Source organism: Melospiza melodia, chromosome 6, assembly GCF_035770615.1.
Source record: "Melospiza melodia melodia isolate bMelMel2 chromosome 6, bMelMel2.pri, whole genome shotgun sequence".
Taxonomy (NCBI): Eukaryota; Metazoa; Chordata; class Aves; order Passeriformes; family Passerellidae; genus Melospiza; species Melospiza melodia.
The window spans coordinates 29631602-29659013 of record NC_086199.1 but is presented as its reverse complement, the minus strand read 5'-3'; the positions used below and the strand labels follow the sequence as shown (position 1 = coordinate 29659013).

Here is a 27412-nt window from a genome sequence, read left to right as displayed (position 1 = left end):
CTCTTTCAATTCTGTATACAACATTCATGAGTAAACAATTACTTTTTTATATATAGAGCAGTTGTTTGGAGTTTCCTCAGCACAGATGGCTTCTACTTGAATTACCAGTAGGACTAGGAAAGAGGGCTTAACACCCAGAGCAGAAAGACAATTTAAGTTACCACAGCAATTTTAAAACTTTACTAATTTACATCTTTGATATTTTGTTTGCTCTGCCCTCTTCTGTTCCTCCTGCTAAGAGTCAGATCCATTGTACCGAGATGGAGTCTCAGTAAAAGGACAGCTGAAAAAAGATGAGTGAGCTGGCAGTCATGTTTTTCTAAGAAATTTATGCTGCACGTGCAAATAATTATTTAATTTCAGTCTGCATGAACAAAAGAAAATAAGCAAAGCTCTTAGGAAAATGCATCTGCATGAAAAAAATTAAACCTCTTATAAGCTTTATCGCAGGGAATCACTTATTTTGTCTTCAGTATTGCAATTTCACTCACAAAGATAGTCAAATCAATTATCAGTGTTTAAAAAGGTGGGGGTTGGTGAACTGTCCCTTTTTTAAAGGAAAAAGGAAAGCATAGAAAGCATCTGTTGGTCCTCTGTAATTCCTGGGATATGGCAGATACCTTAAAAATAACAAATTACAAAAAATAGAAGAAATTTGCAATATGTCTTTATGTGCTTTTGATAAAGAGTTTGGGATTTCACTAATAGAGTTCATATTGAGCTGTAAATGCAGGTGGCTAAGTCAAAAGTCTCGTGACTAGAAATTCTCTGTCCCAACGGGGACCAATGTAACCAGCCTCATCCATGTCCTTGTGTTTTATTAACAGACATTTATGATTAATCTCTTACACTTTGTTGTGTCATTTGCATGTTCTTTTATGAGGCAGAATCACAGAACAGAGTGATTTGGTTTGGCAGGGACCAAACCCAGGTTATCTAGCCTAATCCCTTGCTGTAGATAGGGACATCTTTCACCAGACCAACTTGCTTAAAGCCCATTCAGCCTGGCCTTGAGCACTTCAGGGATGGGGCATCCACAGCTTCTGGGCAACCTTTTTCAGTGCCTCACCACTCTTATTTGTGCAACATTGATTCTTTATGTCCAATCTAAATCTATTCTCTTTCAGTTTAAAATGTTTGCTCCTTGTCCTGTCACTATACGCCTTGGAAAGTCTTATAAGCCTCCTTTAAGCACAGGAGGGCAGCAGTAGGGTTTCCCCAGAGCCTTCTCTCTTCCTCAACAACCCCAGCTCTCCAAGTGTGTCTTCACAGGTGAGGTGCTCCTATTGCTCCTTCTTGCGGCCTCTTCTGACTTGCTCCAGCAGGTCCTGGCTGGGGAGCCCTGAACTGGATGCAGGCCCCGCCTGTAAATGGCATCTGTCCTTTTTTGTATGCCTTCGGCCCTTTGCTGGCCATTCCTCAGCCGGGCTGTGGCCACCGAGGGAGATCTGAGTCCGGCTGGGCCGGTGTCCATCCCTCAGCCACGGCTCCTGCCCTTGTTGGCTCCCGCTCTCCTGCAGAGGAGCCAAACCCGTCACATTTGTGTGCACGCGTAATTGGAGGTGCTTTTAGAATTCCTGGGCAAGCGTCTCTTCTCCCCTTCCCTTCCTGGTACCATTTCCTGCCCTTTCAGGCCAGTTGGTTTGGCTTTGCGGTGCGTTTAACACATAATAAGAGTGTAATTGCCATCGTGCTTTGCTTGCAACCCTGCAACCACCGCGCACTGGTTATGTGCTTTTGGGTGGCTGCAGTAGAAAATGTGTCTTGTTCGTACGGAACAACGTGCCACACCAATTAAAAATGTATCGGCAGGGCCGGGGGCATGTTCTGCCTGGGCATAAATGACATCAATGAAGCCTCCCCCGCCCCTGGTCCCGGCCGCGGCCCAGCGGCGGGCGGGGCCGGCTTGCGGGGGGAACGGAAAGCAGCGGCCCGGGTTTCCCGCTGTCCCGGTGCCATCCGGGGGGAAGAGTTTAGGCGGCAGCAATCCCGGGAGAGATGAGGAAGGTGGAGGTGCGCTAGCTGCTTCTCCAGGTCGCTCCCTTCTTCGTCCCCGGTCGCTGCCCCTTCCCCGGGCCGAGCCCGGGGCACCGTGGGGCCGGGCCGGGCCGGGGGGGTCTCCGTGCGCGGGGGAAGGCGCGGCGGGGCCGGGCGGCCGCGGGCCCAGTAGGGACCCGCTGAGGGAGAGCCGGCCCGGGGCGGGGGTGCTATGTATGTCTGTATGTCTGTGTGTATGTATGTATGTATGTGTGTCCGCAAGGGCCGCCTCGACACCTGCTCTTAGGTTTCTGACTGGATTTACGTGAGTCCTGTTGGGGGAGTGTGGGTGACACGCAGGGCTCTCAGGCCCCTGAAGCAGAACGTACGTTTGTTTTTAAACCAGCCCTGCTTGACCATCATACATCTTTTACTTTGGTTGGCTTCAGGAAGTGTATGGGATAGTTACAAGGAAAAGAGGAGAGAATAAAGGGTGTTAACTTTGAGGAGCCATAATGCCTGTTGTTGATTTCTGTGTAAGTGGCGAGTTAAGGTTCCATTTCTGATGTGATTTGTTCTCCCATTGTAGCAATCCAAACTTTTCCCTCGGGAGAGCTGGTGAGGACATCCAGCGGGCAAAATGTTTGTCTTGGTGCTCAGGTTCCTCTCTCTGGCATGCTGTTTCATAAATCAGCAGCTAGATTTTCACTTTCTTTTTGAGTCATTAGTGTTATCTGAGGCACCTTATGTTTCTTCACATACCTATTATTATAATTCGTTTTCTTATATAATTGTTTCTGGGAGGTTATAAGCATTAGTGTGCCTCAAGGATTTGAAGATATACTAATAATAATGCAGAAGAATCCTCCCTGGAAAATTTTGAAATATATTGAATTTTGAATTCCTAAATGTCTTGTTTTGAATTACAATAAGGAGTCACCAAAAATTAATACAAGAAGATATTCTCTTATGTAGGGTCAGCTGTATGAGTGTGGGAATTTGAAAAATGTTTGTACAACCTGCTTTGGAGACCTCCAATGCAGGCAGAGCAGTCTCCCCATATAACTTATTTGTATGCTCATTAAGAAACACTTTGCAGCTGTAAGGACAATAATATACTTGAATTCTTTCTACAGTAATTTGAAGCCATTTTCATTCACAACAATGAATGGTTTGGGGAACAGCTTATTTCTGTTTCCCTTAAAAGTGATTCTTCTGCTTTGTCTTGCAGGGTGTGTGTGTGTGTTATTTTTTTTTTAATTATGTCTCCTCTTTTTTAGCCTAAATATTCTCAGTTACTTTAATCTTTTTTTGTATATTTTGCATTTAAGCTCAGATCATTCTTGATCCCCTTCTCTGAATTCATTCATTCTGATCAATTCATATGTTTGACTCAATTCAAAGGGCAGTATTCAAAACTAGACTACTCTAGCTGAATTCTAAACAGTAGTAAGTAAGTAGGAAGGAAGATTTATGTCCTCTTAAAGCTTTACATCTGTTCACTCATCCTGGTATGGATGGCAGCCTTTGGCATATTCACCTTCTGTTCCAACTTAGACCCTAGGTCTTTTCTGCACCAGGGGATTATTCTGTCCTAAATTGTAGATCTTGCTTTTCTTATTTAAATACCCTCTTTCCTCTTCCTGGTTGGTTGTTTACTTTTTTATTGGAGCTTTTTAAAACAACAACAAAAAAAAACAAACACTACAATGCAAACTTTTCTGATTAGCAAAGACTGGATTCGAGTTCAGAATTTTCTTCCATCATGGTTTTGTTTTGTTGCAGCTTGCTGCCATCTGTAATATTAAGGAAACAGTTAATTATTAAACAATACTACTTAGGAGGGTCCTCTCTGAACTTTCAGTGGCCTGTGTAACTCCTTGGTTCTATTTTTCTGCATGACCTTGCAGCTAAGATGAAAAGTAGAGACAACGTAATATTAAATTGGAGCTTTGCCAGAAACCAAATCCTTTTCACATAGTGAGGTGTTTTCTAACTCTAATTAGGACAAGGCTAGCAGGAAGCAACATTCCAAGCTTGTCTTTTGCTCTTTGATCTTCAGCAGCAGCATGTTTATTCCTTAGATGTCCAAGGCACAGAGCACCTTGAAATAGCTGTGGAGATGCCTGTCCTTAGTAAATAGGATTTGAAAATATATTTGGGCCACACAGTAATGCTCTGTCTTGGCTCCTTTCTCCTTCCCTTGCATCCCCTTGGTTTAGCTTATCTGAGCCTTAGTCTTTCACAGGGCAAGAAGATCACAGCAAGAAGCTCTGCTCTGCTTTTGACACCTTGTACTACAGAGCATTTTCCTCATTCACCAGATAGAATCTTAAAAAATTTATAAGCTAAATACAAAATCCCTTGTGTAATGTGCCACAGCTGTCTCTTACTTCGGACTTCTTTTCCTTGCATGTCACTGTAGTGTTTGAGCATTTTCCTGATGTCTAAATTAGATCTGCATGACAGTATGTTAACTGAAATTCATCACTCTTTGCAGTTCTTCCTCAGGAGATTTTCTTTCCCTGCTAATGGAGGCTGCCTTGAGCTGCACAGAAACTCAGCAGAGCAGAGGATCTTTTCTCCTCTCCTCAGCCTGCCTGTCTTTAGCTTCGTGGTAGCACCAACTAGAAAGCATTTGGTGTCACACACTTACTCTCTCTAAACTCCCAGCATCCACATGATGTGACAACTGGGAGGAAAAGGGGGTCTCCTAAAAGTGTTCTGTTTTCTTTCATCTTCAAAAGGAGACTGAAACTGAGTAGCTGTTAAAATTCTACAGGAAAAGAGAATTGGAAAGGAAAAAATGACATTCTCAACTGCTTTATCTACCCTGAACTGTTTCAGCGAGATTAAGAAACTCCTCAGTGTAGTGACAGTCACTTCTTAGGCAAACATCCAAATGTTCCTTATTAAGGCCCACAGTTACATAGGAACATATCTGGTAGGGATGGAACAATTCTACCTCATTGCCAGGTTTTCTTTCCATTAAGCTTAAGAAAAATCTTGATTGCCCAGATATTTTCAGTCTTAGTGTATGCTTCTTGAGTCTTGAACCTGGTTGTAACTTGCTTTAAAATGCAGTAGGCTTTTATTCTTTGCAGTTACTTTGAATAGACATTTTGGATACTTATGATTTTTTTTATAAAAAGGACATTATCTCTTTGTGAAGTGAAAAGGGTTTTGGAGGCACTGAAGAAATTAATTTTTTATTCTGCTGGTATGTTAAATGAATATTCAACTTGTAATAACTGTGAGATACGCAAGATATTTCTACTAACTATGATTTGTGGTAGTTAGATATTACAACTCAAGTGCTAACTGTTATGCTCTTGCTTTAAAGTTTGCTCCCTTCATCCCTTTTGTTTTATATTGGTAATATCATAGAGGGTTTTTTATTCTGTTGTTTGTACTGCGCTTGTGGACTGGAATATTTAATCTTTTTTAGATGCTGCAATTTAGGAATGAGGTGACCAACTGAAATTGGTCCAGAGATGATTAAAAACACAGGTTTTTTAGTTGTTTTTTGTTTTGTTTTGTTTTGTTTTGTTTTTGGTGAACCTAAAAGCAGTACTTAGAAAACCCCAGGATTTTCATAGTTTCAAAACAAAAGATGAGAAAGCAGACTTTGAATACATAAAGTAGTGGCAGAGAACACTGACAATAGCTTTGTAGCAAAGAAAGGCTGAGCTGGGTGGAAGGAAAAGCTTCATGAGGAGGTGAAACTTTGAAGCAGGAGCCCTGCTGAGGTTAAGGAACCTCCCTCAGTGAAGTTTTTAAGACCACTTTGGAGGCTGTCGAGACACGGGTTGGCCTCACAGTGGAAGGCTTGGTTGAGGTACTTTCTAGCTGTTCCTATGAAAATTTTAATAACTTTTCATGCACTCAGGAACTTGCAAATTATTTTTTCTTGTTTGTAAGTCATTGAGCTGAGGCACAGTAGCTTGCCCAGCTGTATTCTGTGTTGAAAATTCAAACAAAATTAGAACTATTTCACTATTTTGGTTTAGACTAAAACAATAATTATGATGAATTATGCTGACTACCTTGGTATTCCTGATGACTTCACAGTATATGCATGGTTAGGTATCACAACCCTGATATTCTAGCTTTATGGTGAGACAGCAAACATAGCCTGTGTTTTTTCCATGTTCTGGGAGTTGTCTTTGTTATGGTTGTAGTTTGTGGCTAGTATGTTGCTCTTGCTGCTGGCTCCACCGTTTGCCATTGTGAGAGAAATCAAAATTGATTGTACTGCTGTGTACAGTTGATAAGATGCAGAAACATGAATAGTAAATTTAACAGTATATTGAAGCTAAGTGTTTTCTTTTCACTAACAGTGCATTCATTTAATGTATTTCTGAAGTGCAAGAAATCTTAGTTCTTCTCTTTTTCTCTCATCTTCATAAATATTTTACATAGGCGTTAAAATTACTGCTGTAGAGAAGACATTTATTACAATAAGTTCTTGAATTTTTTAAAAATTAATTTAATGTAGCTGAACTGTGTATTATTTGGAAGAACAGATGCATTTATAGCACAGATGACTTAAACTTGTTTTTCTTCTGGTAAATAATCTAGTTTTTCTGTATCACGTAGCAACTAGTGATTACTCTGTTACAAGGAAAGTATTTTAAGCTAAATTAAATCAACAGTGTGCTAATCTAGATACTTTTGGTATCTTCTGTAGAAAACAAGAGACAAACTTAGGCACTTATGCATTAATATAGGCTAAATAATACTCTTTTTCTTGTTTTAGGAACCAGTGGGATTTAAGAATCTCTCTCCTAAGAAAATTTGCTGCTTGTTCAGTGTTCCATCTTAGTGTGCACTTGATGATTTCACTCGAAATACCTATCTGAAGAAATTAAGAGTAGGCGAGGTGTAATTACCTCTTAAAAATGTTAAAAACTCAGCATTGTGTAGCAGCTGTCAAGATACCCAAGAAAAAGCCATATATTTGTGACATATGCTATAAACAGTTTGAAACCCCATCAAAATTAGCTAGGCATTACCTCATACATACTGGTCAAAAGCCATTTGAGTGTCATGTATGCAATAAAACGTTCAGGCAGTTAGTCCACCTGGAGAGGCATCAGTTAACCCATAATCTGCCTTTTAAGTGTATTGTTTGCTATAGAAACTTCAAAAATGTAATCACTTTCTTAAAGCATCAGCAACTTCATAATGAAAATTATGAGAATGATACAAAGCAAACAGAAAACTATGTGAGTTCTGAGCAGGACAGGGTCACTTGTGGCATATTTCATTGTTCTGTGTGCTGGAAACCCTTTGCAACTGAAGAGAGGTGGATGCTGCATCAGTGTCTCAAGTCAGATCATCAACGTGGTGCCAGAAGGAGAAAGAAGAAAACTCACACTTGTGAATCGTGTAACAAGACATTTCCATCCAGATCCAAGCTAGAAAGGCACTTCCTTATTCACACTGGCCAGAAACCTTTTAAGTGTTCTTCATGTGGCAAATCTTTCAGACAGTCAACACACTTGAAAATTCATCAGCTCACACACACAGAAGAAAGGCCTTTTCAGTGCTGTTTTTGTCAGAAGGGATTTAAAATACGGAGCAAACTCATGAAGCATAAACAGCTCCATGCCAGAAATAAGACTTTCCCCAATACTGTATGCAAAGCAAAGACTCTTAAATGTCCCAGACTACACAACGTGTTGGAAGGAAAATGGGATAGTTTTGAGAATGCTGATACACACAAGTCACAGGAGAATGACCCACATGATGTGCACTCAATTTATATTGTACCCTTTCAGTGCCCAGCATGTGACCAGTGTTTTGAAACAGAGCATTTTCTAAAGTTACACAAATGTTGTTATCCAAAAGACAGCAGAAGTTCAAATAATGGTACAACAGCACGCAGATGCGCAGTCAACAGGAAAAATAAGAGCCTGATGAAACTGAAGCATACTGGAGGAAAGGCAACAGATTTTTCTCTGACTGACAGAAAAAAAATTAAATCAGGTCATGTTGGAAGTCCTGCCCTGGTCACAGCTAGGGAGCAGCGTTGTGATCAGCACGTGTCCACCAAACCTCCCAAGGAGCGCCGGGGCCGGCGTGACGTGCACCAGTCAGTTTGTAGTCGGGTGAAAAGAACGTTTGCTGTGCCATTGCCTTGGCAGGAGTACCCACAGCCTCCTGACGTGGGCAGGAATTGCAAAGATGTGCTTCCTGGTGAAGGCATCTTAAATGTTGGTGATTCACTGGATAATAAAGATGATGCTTTTTATGGTTCATCAAATGATCGTTTTTTTGATAATCCAGAAGTACTTCGCTCTGCTTTTTCATCTTCTGCAAAAAATACACATAACAGACACAAAGTGTGTAAATGTGACAGATGTGAAAAAATTTTTCCATCTTCATCCAAACTTCAAAGACATTATCTTACACACACGGGACAAAAGCCCTTTGGCTGTAATGTTTGTGGGAAGGCATTTAGACAGTCAGCTCACTTAAAAAGACATCAGCTCACCCATACTGAAAAGAGAGCCTGTAAAAGCCCCGTTTGCCAGGTAGAATTTGTAAACCTGAACAAACTTTTCAACCACCAGGGAGATCACACTGAATTTATGTCTTCTCAGCCTGTGGGTTATTCAGGTTACTCTCAAACACCTTCACAGCCATCTGGCTTTCAAGAATTTGAGCTGATTCAGTCAAACCAAGCAGCTGAAATCAAAGTTGAAATTGAATCAGGGGATTTTGTTCTTGACACCAGCAGTAGAAACCCACAGCCGTATTTGTGCAGTAAATTGCTGGAAACAGAGCAAAGCTGTTACAGCTATTGGCATGATTTTTCTGAAAGTAGTGAAAAAAGTGAAGCTGTTAACAAATTATATCAATGCAGTATCTGCTTTAAAACTTTTAAATCTCCTTCTAAGCTTGAAAGACATCATCTAATGCATGCTGGACAGAAGCCATTTGAATGTTTAGTTTGTGGAAAAAAATTCAGACAAGCCCCACATTTGAAAAGACACCACCTTATTCACTTTAAAGAGAGCTTAAAGCTTAGTTCCACTGAGGAACAAGCAGAAAATGTATTAGTTTTATCAAAACAGGATAATGTCCTATGAAATAATTTTAACATTTTTTGGTTGCATAATTATAAAAGATTTATAACAGGCCAAACAATTAACTGAAGGGGATTATATTTTCTATTACAGAGATGACCTGGTGAAGTTAATTTACTGTCTTCAAAACTCTCTACTTAATATAATTTCTGAGATATTCATGTTGAGATGTTTTTTTAAAATGCAACAAACCCACACGCACTTTGCATTCCCCTTGGCTAGATTAAATTTATAAATACACATTCATGTTGTATCAATAGTGTTGCAGTAATCTACAGTATTTCATGAATAAGATAATTATCCCTAAAACTATAAAATACTATATGGGAAAATGTAACACTTTTAAACTATCAGTAAAGACAAAAAGATAATTTTGAGAATATGAAAAAAAGGTCATTTTGCTTTCTTCTGGCTCCCCATATGTTCCAAGCAAAGGATTTTTGCTGTATCTATCCCATACTTAAAAAAAAGGGGGTTTTTTTGATAAAAGAGAAGAGAGTAGAAAAAGTAGAAAAAGGGGAGAAAATTTAGTGAGAAAAATGTTGATGTGTTATAGAAGATTCTGTTTCCTATAGGATAGGAAAAAAAACCTGCTTTGTTATTTACATTTAATGTGCTTGGAGAGCTATACATGAGGAATTAGATAATTTCCCTTTTTATATAAAATACAAGGAGATAATTCTATAATATTAGGATATATAATCAATTTATTCATTTCACCACTTCATTAACTCTACTTTCTTGTAAATCCCTTGCCTTCTCTAGCATTTTTGGCCAATTTATACTTTACTGAGTTTTTTTCTGTAAGAAAAGAAGACAAGAAATTAGCATTAAGGTTAAAAATGGGCTTACTCTGTTCAGTCTCCTTCTAGCATACAAAGTGAACCAGTAAAAGAAATGTTCTCTTAAGATGTGATAATAACTCAGATGAGCAGTTTTGTCAGGAAGTCATTTTCTCATTACATTAAATATAAGAGACTGAAAATTACTTTTAACTGAAATTAAGTAATTCTGATTTTGTATTAATAGAATCTGTAGTTTTACTTTCTGGTAACTAGATGGTTTTGTCCATTGTGCCAATGGGGCTGGCAAGTACAGTGGAGCTCATACATCACAAACAAGAATGAAGTTTGTTTCTTCTTTTTTGTCCTCCGAAAAACTACCTTTTAGGATACTTCCTTTGTTATGCAACTTTAAGTAGCTGAATCCTGAAGTTCTTATTCCTGTTTCTAAATTAACATACCTGTAAGATACATGACAATTTTTTTAGTATTTAAATAGAAACATATTTATTTAAGTAAAATGGGTTTGATTTTTTTTTTATTTTTGAAATGGCATGAATGTTGTGGTACTTGGTGAACATGAAGGGCAAAAGGAGTTTTATTTTCATACATGTTACTTTTCCATTTTCAGTGAGAATAAAACCAAGAAAAATGCTTGGAAACAGTCTGTAGTTACTCTGCCTTTTGTATGACAGACAAATTCAGTATATATTAATGATGATTATAGTTATATATTGAGATTTTTTTTCTCCTTGTGTGAATTGTTTCATATTGAAAGGCAAAATGCTGTATAAAATGTTTTGAAAGCGTATTGTAGAGCTCTTTTAAAATACTGGTAATAAACTATTTTATTTATATGTACTTTCAGAGTGTGCTTTATGTGCAAACCAGAGTTTTGAAACTACCTAACATTCATTATGCAGAAAAGACTGCATCAAAATAACTTTATATGATAGAACAATAGGTGTCATTTCAGATATTTTTTGTTACAAAATATAAATATGTTTGAAGATAATAACATCTTTCTTATGGAGTTACAGTCATTTAAAAATGCTATGAGAGTAATGTTTAGAGAAGACAAAACTTAAACATTTTGAAAATACCAATTTAAGTAAAATGAGGGGAAAGTAATACAAAAATATTTTGAGGGATGAATAGACATTTGCAGGAAGTGTTACTGTCTGATGAATTTGAAAAGTACTGAAATCTTTGGGCTTGGATTTCAGAGTCACAATGTCTATCTGGCTCTCCATCCCTTCATAAAAAGTTTTGTGTCAGTATAAATTAATTATTTTATGGGGATTATTCCATAAACTACCTGAAAAGGGGTTAAATGGTTTCTAAGATTCAGGAAAGAAAAAACCCAAGGTTGGAATCCTGTGTGTTTTGCTGTTAACAGTGAGATTCTTCAGGTATCTTTGAGAATTTGAACTAGAGCAGTTCTCTCTGTGTTCACAGTAACACTTCTGTTGATTAGTATGTCAGTCATTTTCCATAATGCTTCGAGGCAACTTCAAGCCATCACTCTTTAAATATCTTTGGTGGCAGAAACATTGCCTGTGGTTTTGTTAGAATGAACTGATGACTAATAATAATAATCTGATAGTACTGAAGTAGTGGATTTTTTGAGACTATGCGGAACCAAAGCATATTCTACAGAGGAAAACAGTTGGTCCTTCTGTGTTAACCATGAGCTCCTGCTGAGGAGAACTTCTCCAACAGCATGGGTTTAGAACTGAGGTTGTTCTGTGTGGAATAGAAGAAGGGTCAAATATTTTAAAACAAGCAGAAAAAAGTAAAAGGGATTTTTTTAAGACAAATTATTCAACTGCAGTGCTAACTGATCACATCATACATTTGCTGCCTAGATGTGGCTAGGGATGCCTTTAAAATGTTCATGCTGCACTATCATTGCAGTGTGTCACAAATGACTGTATTAGGTTGGTCAAGGAATCACTGGCAAAGGTATCATCAAAAGCAGTTTAATGTAAAAGTGAAAGCACAACAAAGTTTGTTGGCAGTGTTCATTACTAATTGGATGGTTAAAGTATACAGACAAATATTGTTGTAGTTGAGACTGAGACAATGCAAAGCCACACACTCCATTTCCAGAAGGCTTCAAACCGTTTTTATTCTAGCATGCATGCTTTTCATACATTCTTACAAAACTCCTAAGTTTACACTTTACTCATTGGTCATGAGAGACAAAGTGCTTACTCCAATAGGCAGTTGCAGGTTTCTCTTATTTATCCTTTCTTTCTTGGTTTCTATGTCAATGACCTTGGTAGAAAATTCTTTCAGGGGTAAACATGGATCCTTTTATCAAACTTTTCTCTGGCTCTGTAAAACCTCTTCCACAAAAAAACAGTCTAAAATTGAAAATAAATCAATCTATGACTAAAATCAAACTAAAATAATCTGTGTGGATGTTGGTGATGGAAAAAGACAAAGTATGGAAAAGGGTAAAGGATAAAAGAAATAAGAGGGACCCTCCAATTGAGTCACGAGGTTCAAATGGGGAGCCCCTTGCCCCAGACTTAGCCCCAAACTTAGCCCCAGATTTGACCAACAGTTTAAAAGCACTGAATTTAAACCATTTCCCAAAGAACTTATATAGCACCACAGTAACTCACAGGCCTAACTCACAAATTTAACATACTTCAGAATCCAAGAGAGCAACACTCATGGTCTGTTTCCTTCAGCAGATTCACTCTCACACACACAGAGAACTAAAGGAGTATGTCCAGGGTATATACCTGTGAAAAACCTCCCTCAAGTTCAGTGAAGTTCTCACATCAGACGCCATTGCATCTTCTCAGTGGGCAAAGGGCTGCCTGGGGGGAATCAGCCCAATGGTGTTCAGTGCAGTCCTCAGAGTGTAGCAAGCTTGAGAGTCACCAGCTGAGAGCCATCCCACTCAGGCCAAGTGCTGGTTGAAGCCCACTGTGGTTCAGGGGAACTCCAAGGGTCTCACTTAGGACTCTGTTTATAAGGTTGCTAGAGAGTTGCCTTTAGTCACAGTAACTTTTCATCCTGGATGAAATTCAGCTCGGTAACTTTCTTTGAAAGTTTGGTACAAAAAAATTTTTCCACTTGTGTTGTTATGCAGGCAACAAAAATAAGTTTCCAAGGCTGTTTGTTAAAAACCAGGAGCTTGTTAGATAACAGAAGTTCCCAGGAAGAGAGAGTGTTTCTGTTAAGCTCAAGAGTAGCTCAGCCCCACTTCATCAAGGCCAAGGCCTGAGGAGCTGTTCTGAGATCATAGTGTGGCCCAAGGTGTGTGTGTGGGTGGCAGCTGTACCCCCACGCAAGGTTTGCAGAAAGTCAAAACATACACATGTAAGTATTCCTATATGTATCTACAGCAAAATTCAAAAGAGGAAAAAAGCAATAATAAACCACAGAAAAATCTGTTTCATCACTGAAACTGCTTTTCACTGTGCGTTGGGTTTCTCACTCAGCTCTGGTCTGCTCTCACACACCCAGAGCCAACAAAATAATTAGTGAGGGAGATAAACACAAAATAAACTTAATTGAAGTTACTGACACCTTAGGCTTCAAACCAAGACGCTGGATCTAATGTTTAGTTTTCCTGACTGCCTCCTAGTATAAATGTAAAACTCCAAAAGTCATAATCTCTCAATGGTAGCTCATTTGAGTAACACTTACCTAAGTACAGCTGGATGACTCTTAAATCAATAAAGACTGTGAATTCAGTCCATCTAATGGCCCCTTGTAATGATGTTGAAAATGCCCAGAGCTCCTAAATAACTGAAGTGGTAATGGTTCATATTCCTAGCACAAGGTTTTGTGGATTTTTAAAGTGTAAGTTTTAACTTAATAGCCTGGTTTTACGGTCTGATGGCTGTGGATGAGATGTGTCGGAGAGGCAGTTATCATAAAGAAAATTGAAATTACAGAAGTGACTTTTCTATGCTCTCCTATAACGTTCTTTCTCCAGGTTAAGCAAATAAGTTGTATTTCTTCATATAATGACTAGTTCTGTCAAGCAGCTTTTAAACAGCTTTTTTTTAGCATCTGTTAAAAAAGTGAATCTTCAAAGTCCATGCAAGTGAAGGAGAAATCAGTCCTATGACAACAAAATGACTCACAAGAGAACTGATATTTCCTTGTTGAGAAACTATTGTTCTAACGTGAAAGTGTCATTATGCTGAGTTATCATGGGCCTCTGAATGCTGTTGTACTTCTGCTGTCTGCCATTCCAGCTCCTGACTGCTCCCAGGATATCCTTATGTGTGGCTTGACTCTTACACACTTGACATGATTTGGGTATGTGGCTGAAATTTTTCCTCTCTGCTGGAATCCTTCCAGTGTCCCTGGTGCCAGTCTGTATGGCCCTGTAAAACCCCATGTGTGAGCTCCAGTCCAAGAGCCACAGAGCTGGCTGCTGCCCTGTCCTGCCATGGTGTGTAAAGAGTGCCTGAGGATGTGAGGGCAGCAAGAGGTGAGAAGCTGGCTGGTGACGATGCAGGCTGTGGCCTGTCACTCTCCACTCACAGTCATCTGGGTGTGTAGGAGCACGTGGATATGGTGACTGTCCAGCTTTGCCTGTGGCACTGGAATGTGCCTTGCTGACACGGTGAAGGAGGAGAAACAGAATTCTGTGGCCATTGCTATTTAAAAAAGTAAAAGGCTGTTCCTAAACTAAAGAAGCCAGTTATGCATTGTGTCTCTCCTTTGTACTCCTAATACACTGCATTCAAATCCTATTGACATAAAGGAAAACACTCTCTGGATGCTGTAGCATTACTTCATCTGTGCATTTTTTAGGACATTAATTTTAATCCCTAGTATGTGTTTGCAAAAGCAGAAATATCAGATTATTTTCTCAATTTCTAGCTGATTTTGTTTCTAAGATGATTCTGAAAACAAAGCAGAGCAGAGGGATTCCTGCTAGTGACAATAGTCCTACTAAATGAAGTAGAAGTCTGCTAAGCTATCTAGACACCCCAGGTGTAGCAGCCAATTTGAGGATAATAGAATTTTAAGTTCAAAACAGGTTAGGATTTTTTCATTACACTGAGAGCAACCTTGGACCACTATTTTCCCAACATTGTTTGCTGTAGTGTACTATATCTTGTATTTTTACTTTGGGTCTTAAAAATGGCAGGTACTTGGATAATGAGAATAGCTCTGGAGGAATCCTCTCAGATGTTGAATAATGTGTCTGGATGCTAATGCAATCAGTGGAGGAAAAATGTCTATTTGCCAATAAGCTAAAATGATTTATTGGGTAATACTGTAATTTATATTACAGTAGAAGGGTTTTTACAATAAAAGGAATTACTAAAAGTAAAAACTTTTTTTTTATTACACGGGTGTGAATTTGCTGTTTTCCATATGTCTTCTGTTTTATCGCTATTTTATACTCCTTTAAAATCCTGAAATGCTAATGGAAATGTCAACCAAAAACCTAGAGAATATAGAGAAAAGCAAGGATGAAAGCTTTAGGAAACTGGAGCTAGCTCTCAGCATCTTAGAATTGCTGTCTTGAGTTTTTTGCTGCATATTAGAAATGTTACAGTTTTGTCTACAACGTGTATTTTCTTCCCTGATTGTGAGAAAAGAGATGTGACCAAGAATGTACTTTTGCAATGATGCTGCAAATGGACCCAAATTTCTATAGCACTTCTCATGTCAGCACTAGCAGAAAGGAAATTATTTGCCTTAAAAATCTCACTTCAGTGATGAAACTTCTCCATCAAACAGATTTATTTCACATTAATTTTTTCCACACAGAAACATCACCACATAAAAGCCTCTCACAGGATTTTTATCAATATTGCTAGAGCTTTTCTGACCATTGATCTCACCTTCTTACCACTGTTCTCTCTCAGCTGGCAGGAACCTAGCTAGAAGTCTCTGAAGAGAATTAGAATAGTCCTGAGCCTGCTGTAACTTGAGCTGTTACCCAAATGTGAGCCCAGCAACAGAAAGCTAAGAATGACACAAAGTCTCCTCTTTCACCATCTCCTTCACTAGAGGCACTGCTTGCTATTCTGGGATATAAAAGCAGCTGGGTTGCTGAATTAACCATATTTTCCTCTAGTCATGAGCTCAGAATATCCATTAAAGTTACTGTAAGTTTTGCACAAAAATCAAGGGCAGTACATTGGCCAGAATGTGTGCTAAATAAATATTTATACACAAATCAGAATGCTACTGATGGCTTCTTTACACTTTAAAATTCTAAATATTTTAAGAAGCATCTGTTACTAAACTGAGGCATCATTTTTGAAAGTACCCATATTTACTGAGTGGAAGTACACATATTTAATGAGATGAACACAGTGATAAAAGTCTTGGACTAGAAGAATGCACATAAATAAAATAGTAAAACCAATGTGACATGATTGAATTAAAGCTGTAATGAACAGACTGAACGTTTAGTTTATATGAATATTAACTGCTATGAAGGATGAGCTATAACCAAAGCAATAACCCCCTGTCATTGTGTCTAAGCTTTTTACATGTTCAAGGATTCCTCTAATCTTTTTTGAGAAGATTTTCCAAATTTTATTTACTTGAAAGCAGGTTTAAATTAATATATTTTTTCTATAATTTCAACCAGTGAGAGACACAGAGATGTCAGCTCTTCTTTGCTTAATGTACATATTATTCTATTTATATGCAGTTCATCCCCTCATCACTTTCAAAAACTTATTTCATATAACTTAGCAAGAAATATTTCAAAATATTGCATATTAATAATCACTTTTGTCCTTTGATTAGAAGAAAAGTGGTACATGCAAGTTGGTATATTTACGTGATGCATGATGACACTTGAAATTCTCATATGTCAAGATTTCGGTTCCAGAGCTTTTCAGAGGGATGCCTCTTGAAAATCTCATGTGTACGTGCAAAAGTCAATAAACTAAGATAAAAGCTGATTTTAAAGCGATGTGTTCCCTAAGCTTTACAGACTCACTTCACAGAAAGCCTACCCAACATATGGCTTAGTGTCACTCAGGCTGAGATTCATCTGCTTTAAATGAAGGTGTACAGCTGGGCACCTCCCCAAAGCCAAGTGTACACATGTAGTACGATGCAATGACATTAGGCCAGACAACACAGGCCCATACAGCAGCGAGGTGCATGCCAGATATTTCAACCCCCATCCTGAGAAGCATAGTTCTATTAAAAACCACCTCAAAATCTGTAAGTTGTGCACACGGAAAGCACAATTCAGTCACCAAAACTTAGCTGGTTTTGTCTTTCTGCACACAGAGCATGGCTGTCAGAACACTCAGGGCTCACTTTCAAAAAGGGAATGTAAACTTCCCTTGGCCTCTGAGTTATGGTACACATGGGCCAAGAAACACTAAGGGTATTCAGTATATGCAGAAAGGAGAAAAAACTGCTCTCGAAAAGGGAAGTACAGCCACAGTCAATGAATTGGGAAGGAAGAAGAGTCTCCATCTATCAGGCCCCAGTGTCTCTATCAAGAAGCAGTTGAGGCCAAAGACTCAACAGGCTTGGTCATGTACTGGAACTTTATGCCTAGCTCGAAACGTTACAGGTGGACCAGCAGCAAAACAGCTCCTGGATGGGAGAGCATGGGGCAGTACAACAGTGCTGCTGTCAGTGAGCTGCTTTTCTCTTTTATGAGAGTGGTGTTAGCATGCCCTCAGCTATGAGGGAACAGAGTCTTCACCCTGGAAAGAAGGTTTTGATATCTTCAATTCCATCCTATGTCAGGGGAACGTTTGTCCTGCTCCCCTGGCCACCTGGACAGGTGACAGTAGAGCTGTGAAAGTAGCCACCCCATCATTCCAGATCAAAGAGCCAGGAATAGTCACTGCTGCTGTGCTGCAGTGACCAGGCTGAGGCACATGGGGAAACATCTGCCCCAGCAGAATGCTTCCTTGGAGGAGAACAAGTCAGTTGTCCACCTGACAAGATGCCTGTTCATAATTTTGAAAAAATTGGATTACTACAATGGGCAAGATAATGCCATTTTGCATGCTGAGTACAGTGTTGGCATTTTTTACCTGCTTTGGAACCAAACTTTCCCACCAGAGTATACAAAGGTACAAGATGGTATCCATACAGAGTCTTAGAGCAGAGTTTATGTCTAAGAAACTGAAGTCTAAATCTTCATGTGATAGACAAACAGTCAAAAGTGAAACAGTGTTTACATTAGAAGTATGGCCCTGCTAAATCTATGGCACCGCTGAATCTGCTGAATTCAGTGGTCATGTCTCACTGATGACTCTGTAACAGTAACAAACAAAATCAATAAATGTTTGAAATCTTTATCTATGAATTGTCTGGAGTTTTCATTGCCAGGAATTAATATTTTCTGTGGCTCTAGGAAGAATCTAAAATAATCCACAAGGCAGAAAGCAGAGAACATAGACTCAACTCCTGCTGATTATCACTAGGTACTTCCTGTTCTGGTGGAACTGTGCTCAGGAGAGTATAACTGACATAAAACCAATGGCCAGCTCACTGATGACCTTGCCTTACACAGTTTACAAAGAAAAGGAGAAAAGCCTATTTTTCCTGGTTACAATAATATAGAAGGGGAAGCATCCAAAACAAGAGGAGCTAATTAAGCGAGAAAGCAGCATGGAATATAAATTGACCAGGACTGCAGCCTAGGAATGAACAATAGTCTTGAAAACTGCATCTACTCAAATATGTGACTTTTAAATAATACATGTCTTCATTAATGAATTAACAGGTTTTTGAAAGGAATGTTTGATTTTCTTGACATGTTAAGCCAATAAGTATAGAAAGATGGAGAACTTCACAGAAGGCTGCTTGGATGATGGGGTAGAGGATTTTATTTCTCCTCAGTTACAAAGGAGTTTGGAGTGGAAAGTGTCAGATGTGCCTCCACTCTGGGGAAACTGAGCATAGGAATTCAAGAGACCAGTCTTATTAGACAGTTGTGAGCTGGGGTGAGATTTGCAGATGGGGACAAAGGTACAACACTGGGTGTCATTGTGCTTAGTCTCCCACAATTCTTTAGAGGTTCCCCTGCTCTTGAGGATGAAAGCAGTGTATTTTCCAAAGCATTAATTTATACTTTTGCTATTCATTTGTAGTCCTACTGTCCCCAGCACTCTCTAAATAAACAATACCCTCTATAGAGAAAAAAATTAATATATTATTTATAGGGAGAGGATCTTTGTCACTTGATTTGACATTTTCACCGAGGGATGTAATCCTACTGCCTAACATTAGGCATCTAATATTAGTTTCTGATACCAGAAGCTCCTTCAGAGAATGAGAGCACTCAGATTCATTCTGGCTTGCCCTTTGGAAGGACATCTGTTGCCACACTGACTGTAGTGAGGTTGAAGACAACTGACCTCCTCACTGGGACACCCAAACGACTAAAGCTAGGTAAATGTGGATTCCTCCTTGAGGTTTCATAGCTTTGATAACATATAGAAATTTGTGGGTTTTGACACAGGCCTGATGACCCAGCATAACCAGAAGATTTAGGTTAGCCTTGCAAGGCTGTTTGAGAAAATTCACAAATTTTTTTACAAAATTTACAAAGTCCAAAATGCATTTGTCTCTCCTAATTGTCCCATCTTAGCACAAACCAAACTTTTGGCTTCCATCTGAAAGCCAGTTCAGAAATGTTCCTATTTTCAGTCTATATATACGTAATAAAATTACATTCCTTTGTCCTTTTTTATCACTGTTTTGTAGCTTCAATTTCAATCCTTGTTATTTACAAAAATTTTTATTGGTACTTTTGTAAATTTTAAATTTTACGAGTTCTCGTCTTCCTGGATCTTCCAAAGTAAAGGTATGCAGTAGGTATATTTATTTGAATGCAGCCATTGTCTGATCCTATTCAAGGTACTGCCATTACCTTTCCCACTCCCATTGTACATTCTAATTCAACTTCAAAAAGAATATTCAGTTTAACCTCTGCTTGAAGAAATGAAATGGAGATCACCTTGATATGAAAACAAAGGAGGTCATATTCAAACAGACTTCAATGGGACCTGCCTGGAAGTTTAAAGCACTCAAGTGGCAGGATAATGAGCCCACAGAAACAAAGCACAGTAACTTCCCTGGGGAGTCTGGTAATTTCCTCCTTAATTAGTTTACCAAATAGGGTAAGTTAATTGCAAACCATTCTAAAGCATTACCAAACTGTTGACTTCCTTGAGCATGCAATTTTACCCTTGTAAAATTGCACACATTTCAAGAGATTCAACAGAGTACGCTGAGTTGGAAGGGACCGGTAAGGATCATCCCGGCCAACTCTTAAGTAAAAGGCCTTAATTTCGGGCCTGTGGATGGGACAGAGCGCTCAAACACGCTCAGCAGTCGGTGGCAACTGTTTGATATTAAAAAGAGTGTGGGGGTTTTTCACTTTAGATGGACGGGAAGCTGCGCTCTAGGTGATACATAAAATAGGAGTCCCCGTAAGCGTTAGAAAGCTGAGTGTGGCAGCAACGCGGTGCGCTGACAGGCGGCAGGGACGGAGCAGCAGTGCAGGAGGGAGCTGCGGCGGTGCAGGGATGGAGCAGCAGTGCAGGGACGGAGCAGCAGTGCAGGGACGGAGCAGCAGTGCAGGAGTGAGGGAGCTGCGGCGGTGCAGGAATGGAGCAGCAGTGCAGGAGGGGGCTGCGGTGCAGGAGTGAGGGACCTGTGGCGGTGCAGGGACGGAGCAGCAGTGCAGGAGGGAGCTGCAGTGCAGTAGGAGGGAGCTGCGGCGGTGCAGGGATGGAGCAGCAGTGCAGGAGGGGACTGCAGTGCAGGAGGAGGGAGCTGCGGCGGTGCAGCAGCGCAGGAGGGAGCTGCGGCGGTGCGAGTCGAGCTGCAGCGGCACGGAGGGAGCAGCAGATGGCGCGGCCGCCGCCCGCCGCCCCGCGGCCGCTCCAGCCCTCCCGGCCCCGGAAGCGCTCCCGCCTCCGCTGCTCCCGGCCCGGAGGTCCCTCCCTCGGCCTGGCGGCGCCGGGGCACCGGGGCCTGTGCCGGGCGGCTCCAGCGGCGGCACCATGGCGGCGGCCGCGGCGACGGCGGCGTCCTCGGCCCCGCCGAAGAAGATCGTGGCGCCCACGGTGTCGCAGATCAACGCGGAGTACGTGACACAGGTAGGGCCGGCGGCGCCTCCGGGCCGCCTCTGCCGCGGCCGCGGCTCGAAGGGACATCCTGGCGGTGTTTAAATAGCCTTTGCAGGCCGTGGGTGATGGTGACAGGGTCTCGCTGGTCGCAGCTGGTGAGGGATGTACGCCTCTGTCCTGTACGAGAGGTGCTTCCCCCCGCGCTTCCGACCAGCGGGATTTACAAAGCAGCGCTGCCAAACGCATCGGTGCAATGCGCTGCGCATCGCTGTAAGGCGTGCTTTAATGTGAGAAAAGCTGCCGAGAGTTCCTTGTTGGTTAAAGTTCTACGTGATTTCCTACAAGTCTTCCTTCTTCTTTTATTTTTTTTTAATCTGCTCTCCTTCCTCGTCCAGAGCATCAAGAAGCTTGAATAAAGCTGCACAGGAAGCTCTTGTCACCATTGCTCGGGAGTATTGGTGAAGTGATGGCTGCAGCAAAGAGCCTTACAATGCTAGACTTTTCTATATCGCCTCTAGTTACTTGTCACATTCCTCAAGGAAGCATAATCACTAGCCCTTTGGCATTTGCAGTTCCTAAAAGTTTATGGCTTACTTTTGATGGATTTGTTAGACGTTAGTTAAGAATAGGAAGTGTTTGTTAGATAGCAGCCTATGCATCTGAAATTTTTCCAAAGAATCGCATTTCTGTTGAAAGAGGTTTGGGCATAAAAGCCTATAAACAGCAGTGCTTATCAGCCTTAAATAAGCATGGCTGTTAAAAACATGATTTTGTTACTTGTAGTTAGCATAAGCTGAAATTAAGCAAGATACTAGTGAAATAAAGTGTGGAGATGGGATATGTTGTAGAGGTGTTGTGTCATTGACATGAAAATGTATGTATTTAACCTATCTTTTTTTATCCTTGTGCAGTTAGCAAATAAATACTGGGCTCCACATGTGAAGAAAACATTGTCTTTTGATGTAAAGGTAATTACTTCTACTGGAATTTTGTTGGGATCTGTAAAGGAATGAGGATCAACCAGTCTGTGATGTGCCAATATTTAGCATTGCTTATTTTATATGAGACTATTAGGAGACTGCTTGGAAGGTCAGCTGTTGCGTGAGACAATGTAATTTGTTATGTATTTGTAGTTTATAAATGTAGGCACTACATTTACAGGAAGGTATGCTGTAGCATGCAGTTGATTTGTATTCTATTCAGTTTATTTTGGCCTGAAGTTATGAGGGCAAAAGACTTTCAAGCATCTCCTTAGAGGTGAAAAGATGCTTGAAGAGGTTCTACTTTTAGAAATCAAATGGGGATGAAAGATGCAGGTATTACTGAACTGTGTTCTTTCTAAAAGCTTCTTTGGTAAGCTTCCATCGGACAACTTTATTGCCATTCTGGTGGATATGTGCATTTTGAATGTTTAAAATTTGGCATAGTGTGTCAGGTTTTGTGTACTGCAGGGTACTTAAATGTTAAGTTTCTTTTCCTTGTGGATGTTTGCCAAAATCTCCGTTTAGCCTCAGTTTATTTTGTAGTATTTGTGATAGAACTGTAGATTGTTAGGATGTACATCAACATCTGAACAGCATCTCTGTGTCATGTGATGTCAAAATGTGCCAGACTATAAGTCAGTTACGACTTATAGTGCAGGTTCTTTCATTATTGTTGGAAAAAAATTTTGAAAGTATTTTAATAGCTGTAAGCAGAGAGTATCTAATTCAGAGTAAAATGTCTTAATGCATTTTGAATCACATTTCTGGGTATATAAAAGTCTCTTAAATTTTTTCCATAGGTCATTGAAGATGTTTATACAAAAGAAATTGTCAGGTCAAAGTAAGTAGACCAGTTGCTTTCTCTTATTTACTACCATTCCAACATTAACAATGTTGGAGTTGTTTCTAATGTTTGATAGAATACTTTCAAACTTGCCTATATGTTAAAAGCAGATGAAAATTACTCAAGTGCATTTAAGTAATGTAACCATGATGGTATTTCAAAGTCTGAGTGTGGTAACTAGAGAGTTCCTAAGCTCATAAACCTTAAATGTGATGGTTGGAGTGAATATTTTTCAGACCCTTTCCCTGGTGGTCTGTTGTCTTTTATGTTGGTTTTGTTGTGGTAGTTATAGAAGGCTGATCTCTTCTTTTGCCACTAAGCAATGTAAAGAACAAAAACTGCTGCAGAGTGCACTGCCTCCACCTTCCTCCTCTATTCTGGCTGCTCTTACAGATTCATGAAGGGAAAGTGGTTTCAATGAATTGTACTGTTAGATGGGGGAGACAAATCCGAGATACACTGCATTCTGCAGCTGTCTGTGCAGAAAAGAGGTGTAACTGTAGCTGGAGCTTTTTGGGGAAGATTGAGCTCTGCAGAGAATTCTCTGTATTATTCCTGTATGAAAACAATCTAAGAATTTGTCATATGGAGTCAAAGCAAACTTCCATTGCCAGTCACTAAGAAGAAAACACCATTTTGAACAGATTAGATATATAATTGTAGTTTTCCAGGAGATGCTCTCATCCACAGGCAGTTTGTATCATCAAGGCTATTAGAAGTGGTGTTTTCATATTTAAAAGACCTACATGAATCTCTTTAAAATGTGAATTTAATTGCTTAATGAATCTCTATGAACTTGAGCATCTCCAGTGTTCCAGTAGTTGCTTCTGCATTTAAGTGGTTGCTATTGCATGGAAATGTCAGGACAGAAGTAATTCCTGAGTGTTTCTACAAGTTTCCTTATATAATAAAATAAAGGAAAATATAGCCATTTTCCATGCAGCTGTGTGTGGGAGGCTCTCTTTCCTGTGTTAATTGATTAATTTTTCTTTTTTAGGTTTGCCATTAGGAAGATAATGCTTCTTGAATTCAGGTGAGCTACTGGGAGGGAAATTTGGAGTTATATTTTCCTAGGAACCTGTAAAGGTGAGAAGCAAATGCAGGGCAGTAAGACAGTTTGAAGGTAGTGTATTTGTTCATACTTTGTAAGGCCTTGAATTGTGAACTGAGGAAAATTAAGTGAGGAGACCTTAGTTTAAAGAGGAAAGAATTCCATAAATGTAAGTGACATCTCAGACTGTCTTATGATTCTCAATTTCTAGTGTAAGTGGAACACTGAGAAAGAGAGTATGAATGAAATAAGTGAAAAACTTGGGTCTGTAATTTGGAATGTATCATTAAGTCTTAAATCAGAACTCGCTGAAATCAGAGAAGTTTTTGGATTATGTCTCTTAGTATGAGGTTAAAAATGGATTGTACTGCAGCAGCATCATTAACGTTTTCTTCTCTTGAAAAAGAATGGAAATCTGTTTAAACAGTGGTTCACAACTGCTTCAGACTTTCCTGGAAGAATTTACAGAGTATGTCTAAAAATATGTAAAAGAAATATTAGCAATATGTACTTAAAACCACAGTATTTTATGTTCTATTTGGTTCTTATATCTCTCAAATCTTAAGAAAAAATATGAGATTTTTTTTTGTTTGAGATACATTATATGTTTCAGAAAGGCTCAAGTCTCTAAGTTAGTACCAGTAACTAAAGGACAAACTTCCCTCGTTTTTTTGCATCTTAATTAGAAAGAGTGCAGAAGAAAAAATGTCAGTTGTGGTTAAGGGTTTGACACTAACAAATGGCATGCAGTGGACTTCTGGAATTTGTATGTCAGCAGTAGAACAGGGTTAGAGGTTCCTGTCCTTTCTGTGAAAGTGTTAGTGTCATCAGTTACTGAGTCTAACAAGTTTTGCTTCAGTGACCTAGATGAGAGGTAACTTGAGGAACTGCTCACAAACTATGAAGATGGCTTTCGGGGGAAGAAGGGGAAAAAAAGCCTTGTGGATAACTGCTTTTTTAAATGAGTGACAGATTATGTGGGTGGCTGCAACTAATGAAATACTCTTTATCTCTTCACAGTCAGTACCTTGAAAATTACCTATGGATGAATTATTCTCCAGAGGTGTCCAGTAAGGCATATTTAATGTCAATCTGCTGTATGGTGAATGAGAAGTTCAGAGAGAATGTCCCTGCGTGGGAGGTAACTGAGTTCAATTGCAGCTAGAATTGACTTTGATCTGCAAGTTGCAGCTTTTACAGTGTGCTCACTTACAGTGACAGAAGGTGGAAGAGCTTGTAGTGTTAAAAAGGAAATGGTGCCTCAGCTCATGGAATACCTCATGTGGTGTTCCAAATTTTGTGTTCTTTTTTGGAGAAGGGAATGGACAGGTGAAAAATTACTTGATTCCTTCTGCTGTGAAAGTCCTTGGTTCTGCTGTGAGATGCTGAACATTATAACCAGCATTTACTTTTTTGCCACTTGACAGAGGTTGGGTATTTACAGGGAAGTTCTTGTTCTGATATTGAAGGAAAAAGAAGGATTTCTATATCTGTATATTCAAGAAGGCACCACTGAAAGTCTAATGTATTATCCAATAACACCTTGCTACCTTGCTTAAAACGTGCATATTGGTTTCTACCTTTTTTGCTTTATTTTAAAATTATGTCTTACTCTTCTTTTGTGTATATTGTTTGGTTGGTTGTGGTTTTTTTTTTTTTTTTTGGTAATAATAGGTTTAGAAATTATTTAATGTTTCTACAAACAATTCAGGATTTACAGGCCACCTCAACAACAGAAGCCTAGTTATGCATGGCATTATTTCAGAAGCACACTGAGTTCAATGTGTGTGCCATTACTTGAGTGTTGGCAAAGCACAAAGAATTAATAACTTGCTCGTATATTATCTGTGTGCTTTTCTTCTTGCACACGTGCTAGAAGTAAAATGTCAGGTGCACATTATGTTCCAAGCAGCTTAGTTCAATTTATTTGGTACATGACTGCCCTTGTAAAGGAATGACTTTATCTTGGTGATTATTCAGTTTATCTTTTTCCTGCTCACATAGCTCAGTGGAAGTTCCAGAACTATAATTAATTTCTGGTGGTTTTTATTTGCTCACTTTTTGCACATCACTTAAGTCTGCCATAGCTTTGGCCAAAACTTACCATTTATCTTCTAGCTGGGAGATGTTAGAGTATTTCTGTGCAGTCACGAGGTGAGCATCCCCACAAGGCTTCACCTGTGCTTCTTGTTTAGTTTGTCCTGTGCATCACCTGTTAGACTATGCAGTAGTTATTAGGGGGAGGATCCCTTTTCAGAAGGATATCATTAGTCTGTTTTGCTTGTGCTGCCTAGTTAGAATAAATGAAAATGAAAAAAAATAATCCCTTCTTTTATAGATTTAAATGGATTTAGAGAATTTCTGCTATGTTATGTGGATGAAGATTGAAATTATTTCTATCAACCTGACTCAAAGTTACCTTCCTCTTCTATTCCTAGACATTCAAAAAAAGGCCAGAACATTTTCCTTTCTTTTTCAAACGCATACTGGAAGCATCACTGGTCGAAAATGAGAGTGAGTACTCTCTGCATGAACAGACAGTCCTGCTGCTTTTCCTGGATCACTGCTTCAATAGTTTGGTATGTTAAAAGTAAATGTAAATATTTCCAGTGTGTTTATGCTGTTTTGTGTTTGTAGCAGTTTAGTTTGAGCAATTTCTTCTTACAAGACAGGTGAAGCAAAATTCTGATTTAATGAAAACACAGCACCAGAGGGCTTTTACCCTCTGTTTTGACTCTGACTCATCTCTCTCTACACATTTGCTTTTCTCTGGTATAAGGTCATAGATGAGACTTGCAACTGAAGGATTGGCAGTTAGACAATTAAAAAACAGGATTTAATATAAATTTTTGTATTAAAAATGGTACTGTAAAATTTATGTATTTATTTTTGAAAAGATGCTTCACATTTAAAACCGATTAGTTACTACTGTGCTCTTTTTAGTTTGCCTAAGAAATAGCACAAAAATTATTTCCATTAATTATTGAGAAAGACAGTGAGGCTTTTTTCACTTTTGAAACCAGGTTTAGATACAATTTTTATCTGCAGTTCTTCTGAGTTAGTTTTAAAAAAGCATTAGACCCACTTGTGTTCTCAATCTGTGGTTAAAACAGAGTTAAAGATCCTAAGTAGCAAGCAGGAAGAACACTTTACCTGTTATATGTAGCAGTGCTCTCTAACCTCTCTTGCTACTGGGCTTTTTCCTTACTTATAGTTCATGTGGGGTGTATTATCCAAAATCAGGGTCTGCACAAATAAAATTGTCTCTCAGACAAAACAACATAGAAAGTGTATTAGTTGATTTTGGGAATGATTTTGGGAGCCAGTAACCATCTTGAATTTTATGTGTATAGTTTATTGAGATAGTGTTTTTCTGTAGTGGCCACAATGGTAAAATGCATCTTCACTTTACATAGTTTGATGGTGACTACAGAATCCTTCTTGTAGAGCATATTTCTGGTAAAACATCATAGGGAAACTGTTGAAAATGTTCCTGTGGAAGCACACTGTTATTAGAAGCTGCCCTTCTTTGTGAAAGGCAGAATGGAATAGTCACAGTAGGGTTTTTAGTGAAGAGCACTGAAGTTTGAAGTTTCAGAATGCTGAGAATGGAGTATTTGT

General features: G+C 39.3%; 2 protein-coding genes across 4 annotated transcripts in view; both read left to right on the top strand.

Moving 5' to 3' along the window:
• Positions 1-1894: 1894 nt before the first annotated feature.
• On the top strand, positions 1895-10714 carry ZNF770 (zinc finger protein 770). Of its 3 annotated transcripts, none has more exons than XM_063160463.1 (2): positions 1895-2034; positions 6737-10714. In XM_063160463.1, exon 2 carries the CDS (start codon positions 6879-6881, stop codon positions 9072-9074), a length of 2196 nt encoding a protein of 731 aa, XP_063016533.1. In that variant the 5' UTR covers positions 1895-2034; positions 6737-6878; the 3' UTR covers positions 9075-10714. The 3 variants fall into 3 exon arrangements, with proteins under 3 accessions (XP_063016533.1, XP_063016534.1, XP_063016535.1); XM_063160464.1 differs by having other exon boundaries at positions 1905-2013; XM_063160465.1 differs by lacking the exon at positions 1895-2034 and adding an exon at positions 2188-5815.
• Positions 10715-20829: 10115 nt separating this feature from the next.
• AQR (aquarius intron-binding spliceosomal factor) overlaps positions 20830-27412 on the top strand; it is a 46886-nt gene continuing 40303 nt past the window's right edge. The window contains exons 1-6 of the mRNA XM_063160461.1: positions 20830-20943; positions 21825-21881; positions 22697-22737; positions 23738-23773; positions 24812-24932; positions 26230-26370. Coding sequence (XP_063016531.1) covers positions 20848-20943; positions 21825-21881; positions 22697-22737; positions 23738-23773; positions 24812-24932; positions 26230-26370 — 492 coding nt within the window. The 5' untranslated portion in view covers positions 20830-20847. The remainder of the gene's footprint in view (positions 20944-21824; positions 21882-22696; positions 22738-23737; positions 23774-24811; positions 24933-26229; positions 26371-27412) is intronic.

Coding starts and splice junctions, on each gene's coding strand:
- ZNF770 (XM_063160463.1), top strand. CDS start 6,879: ATGTTAAAAACTCAGCATTGTGTAGCAGCTGTCAAGATACCCAAGAAA.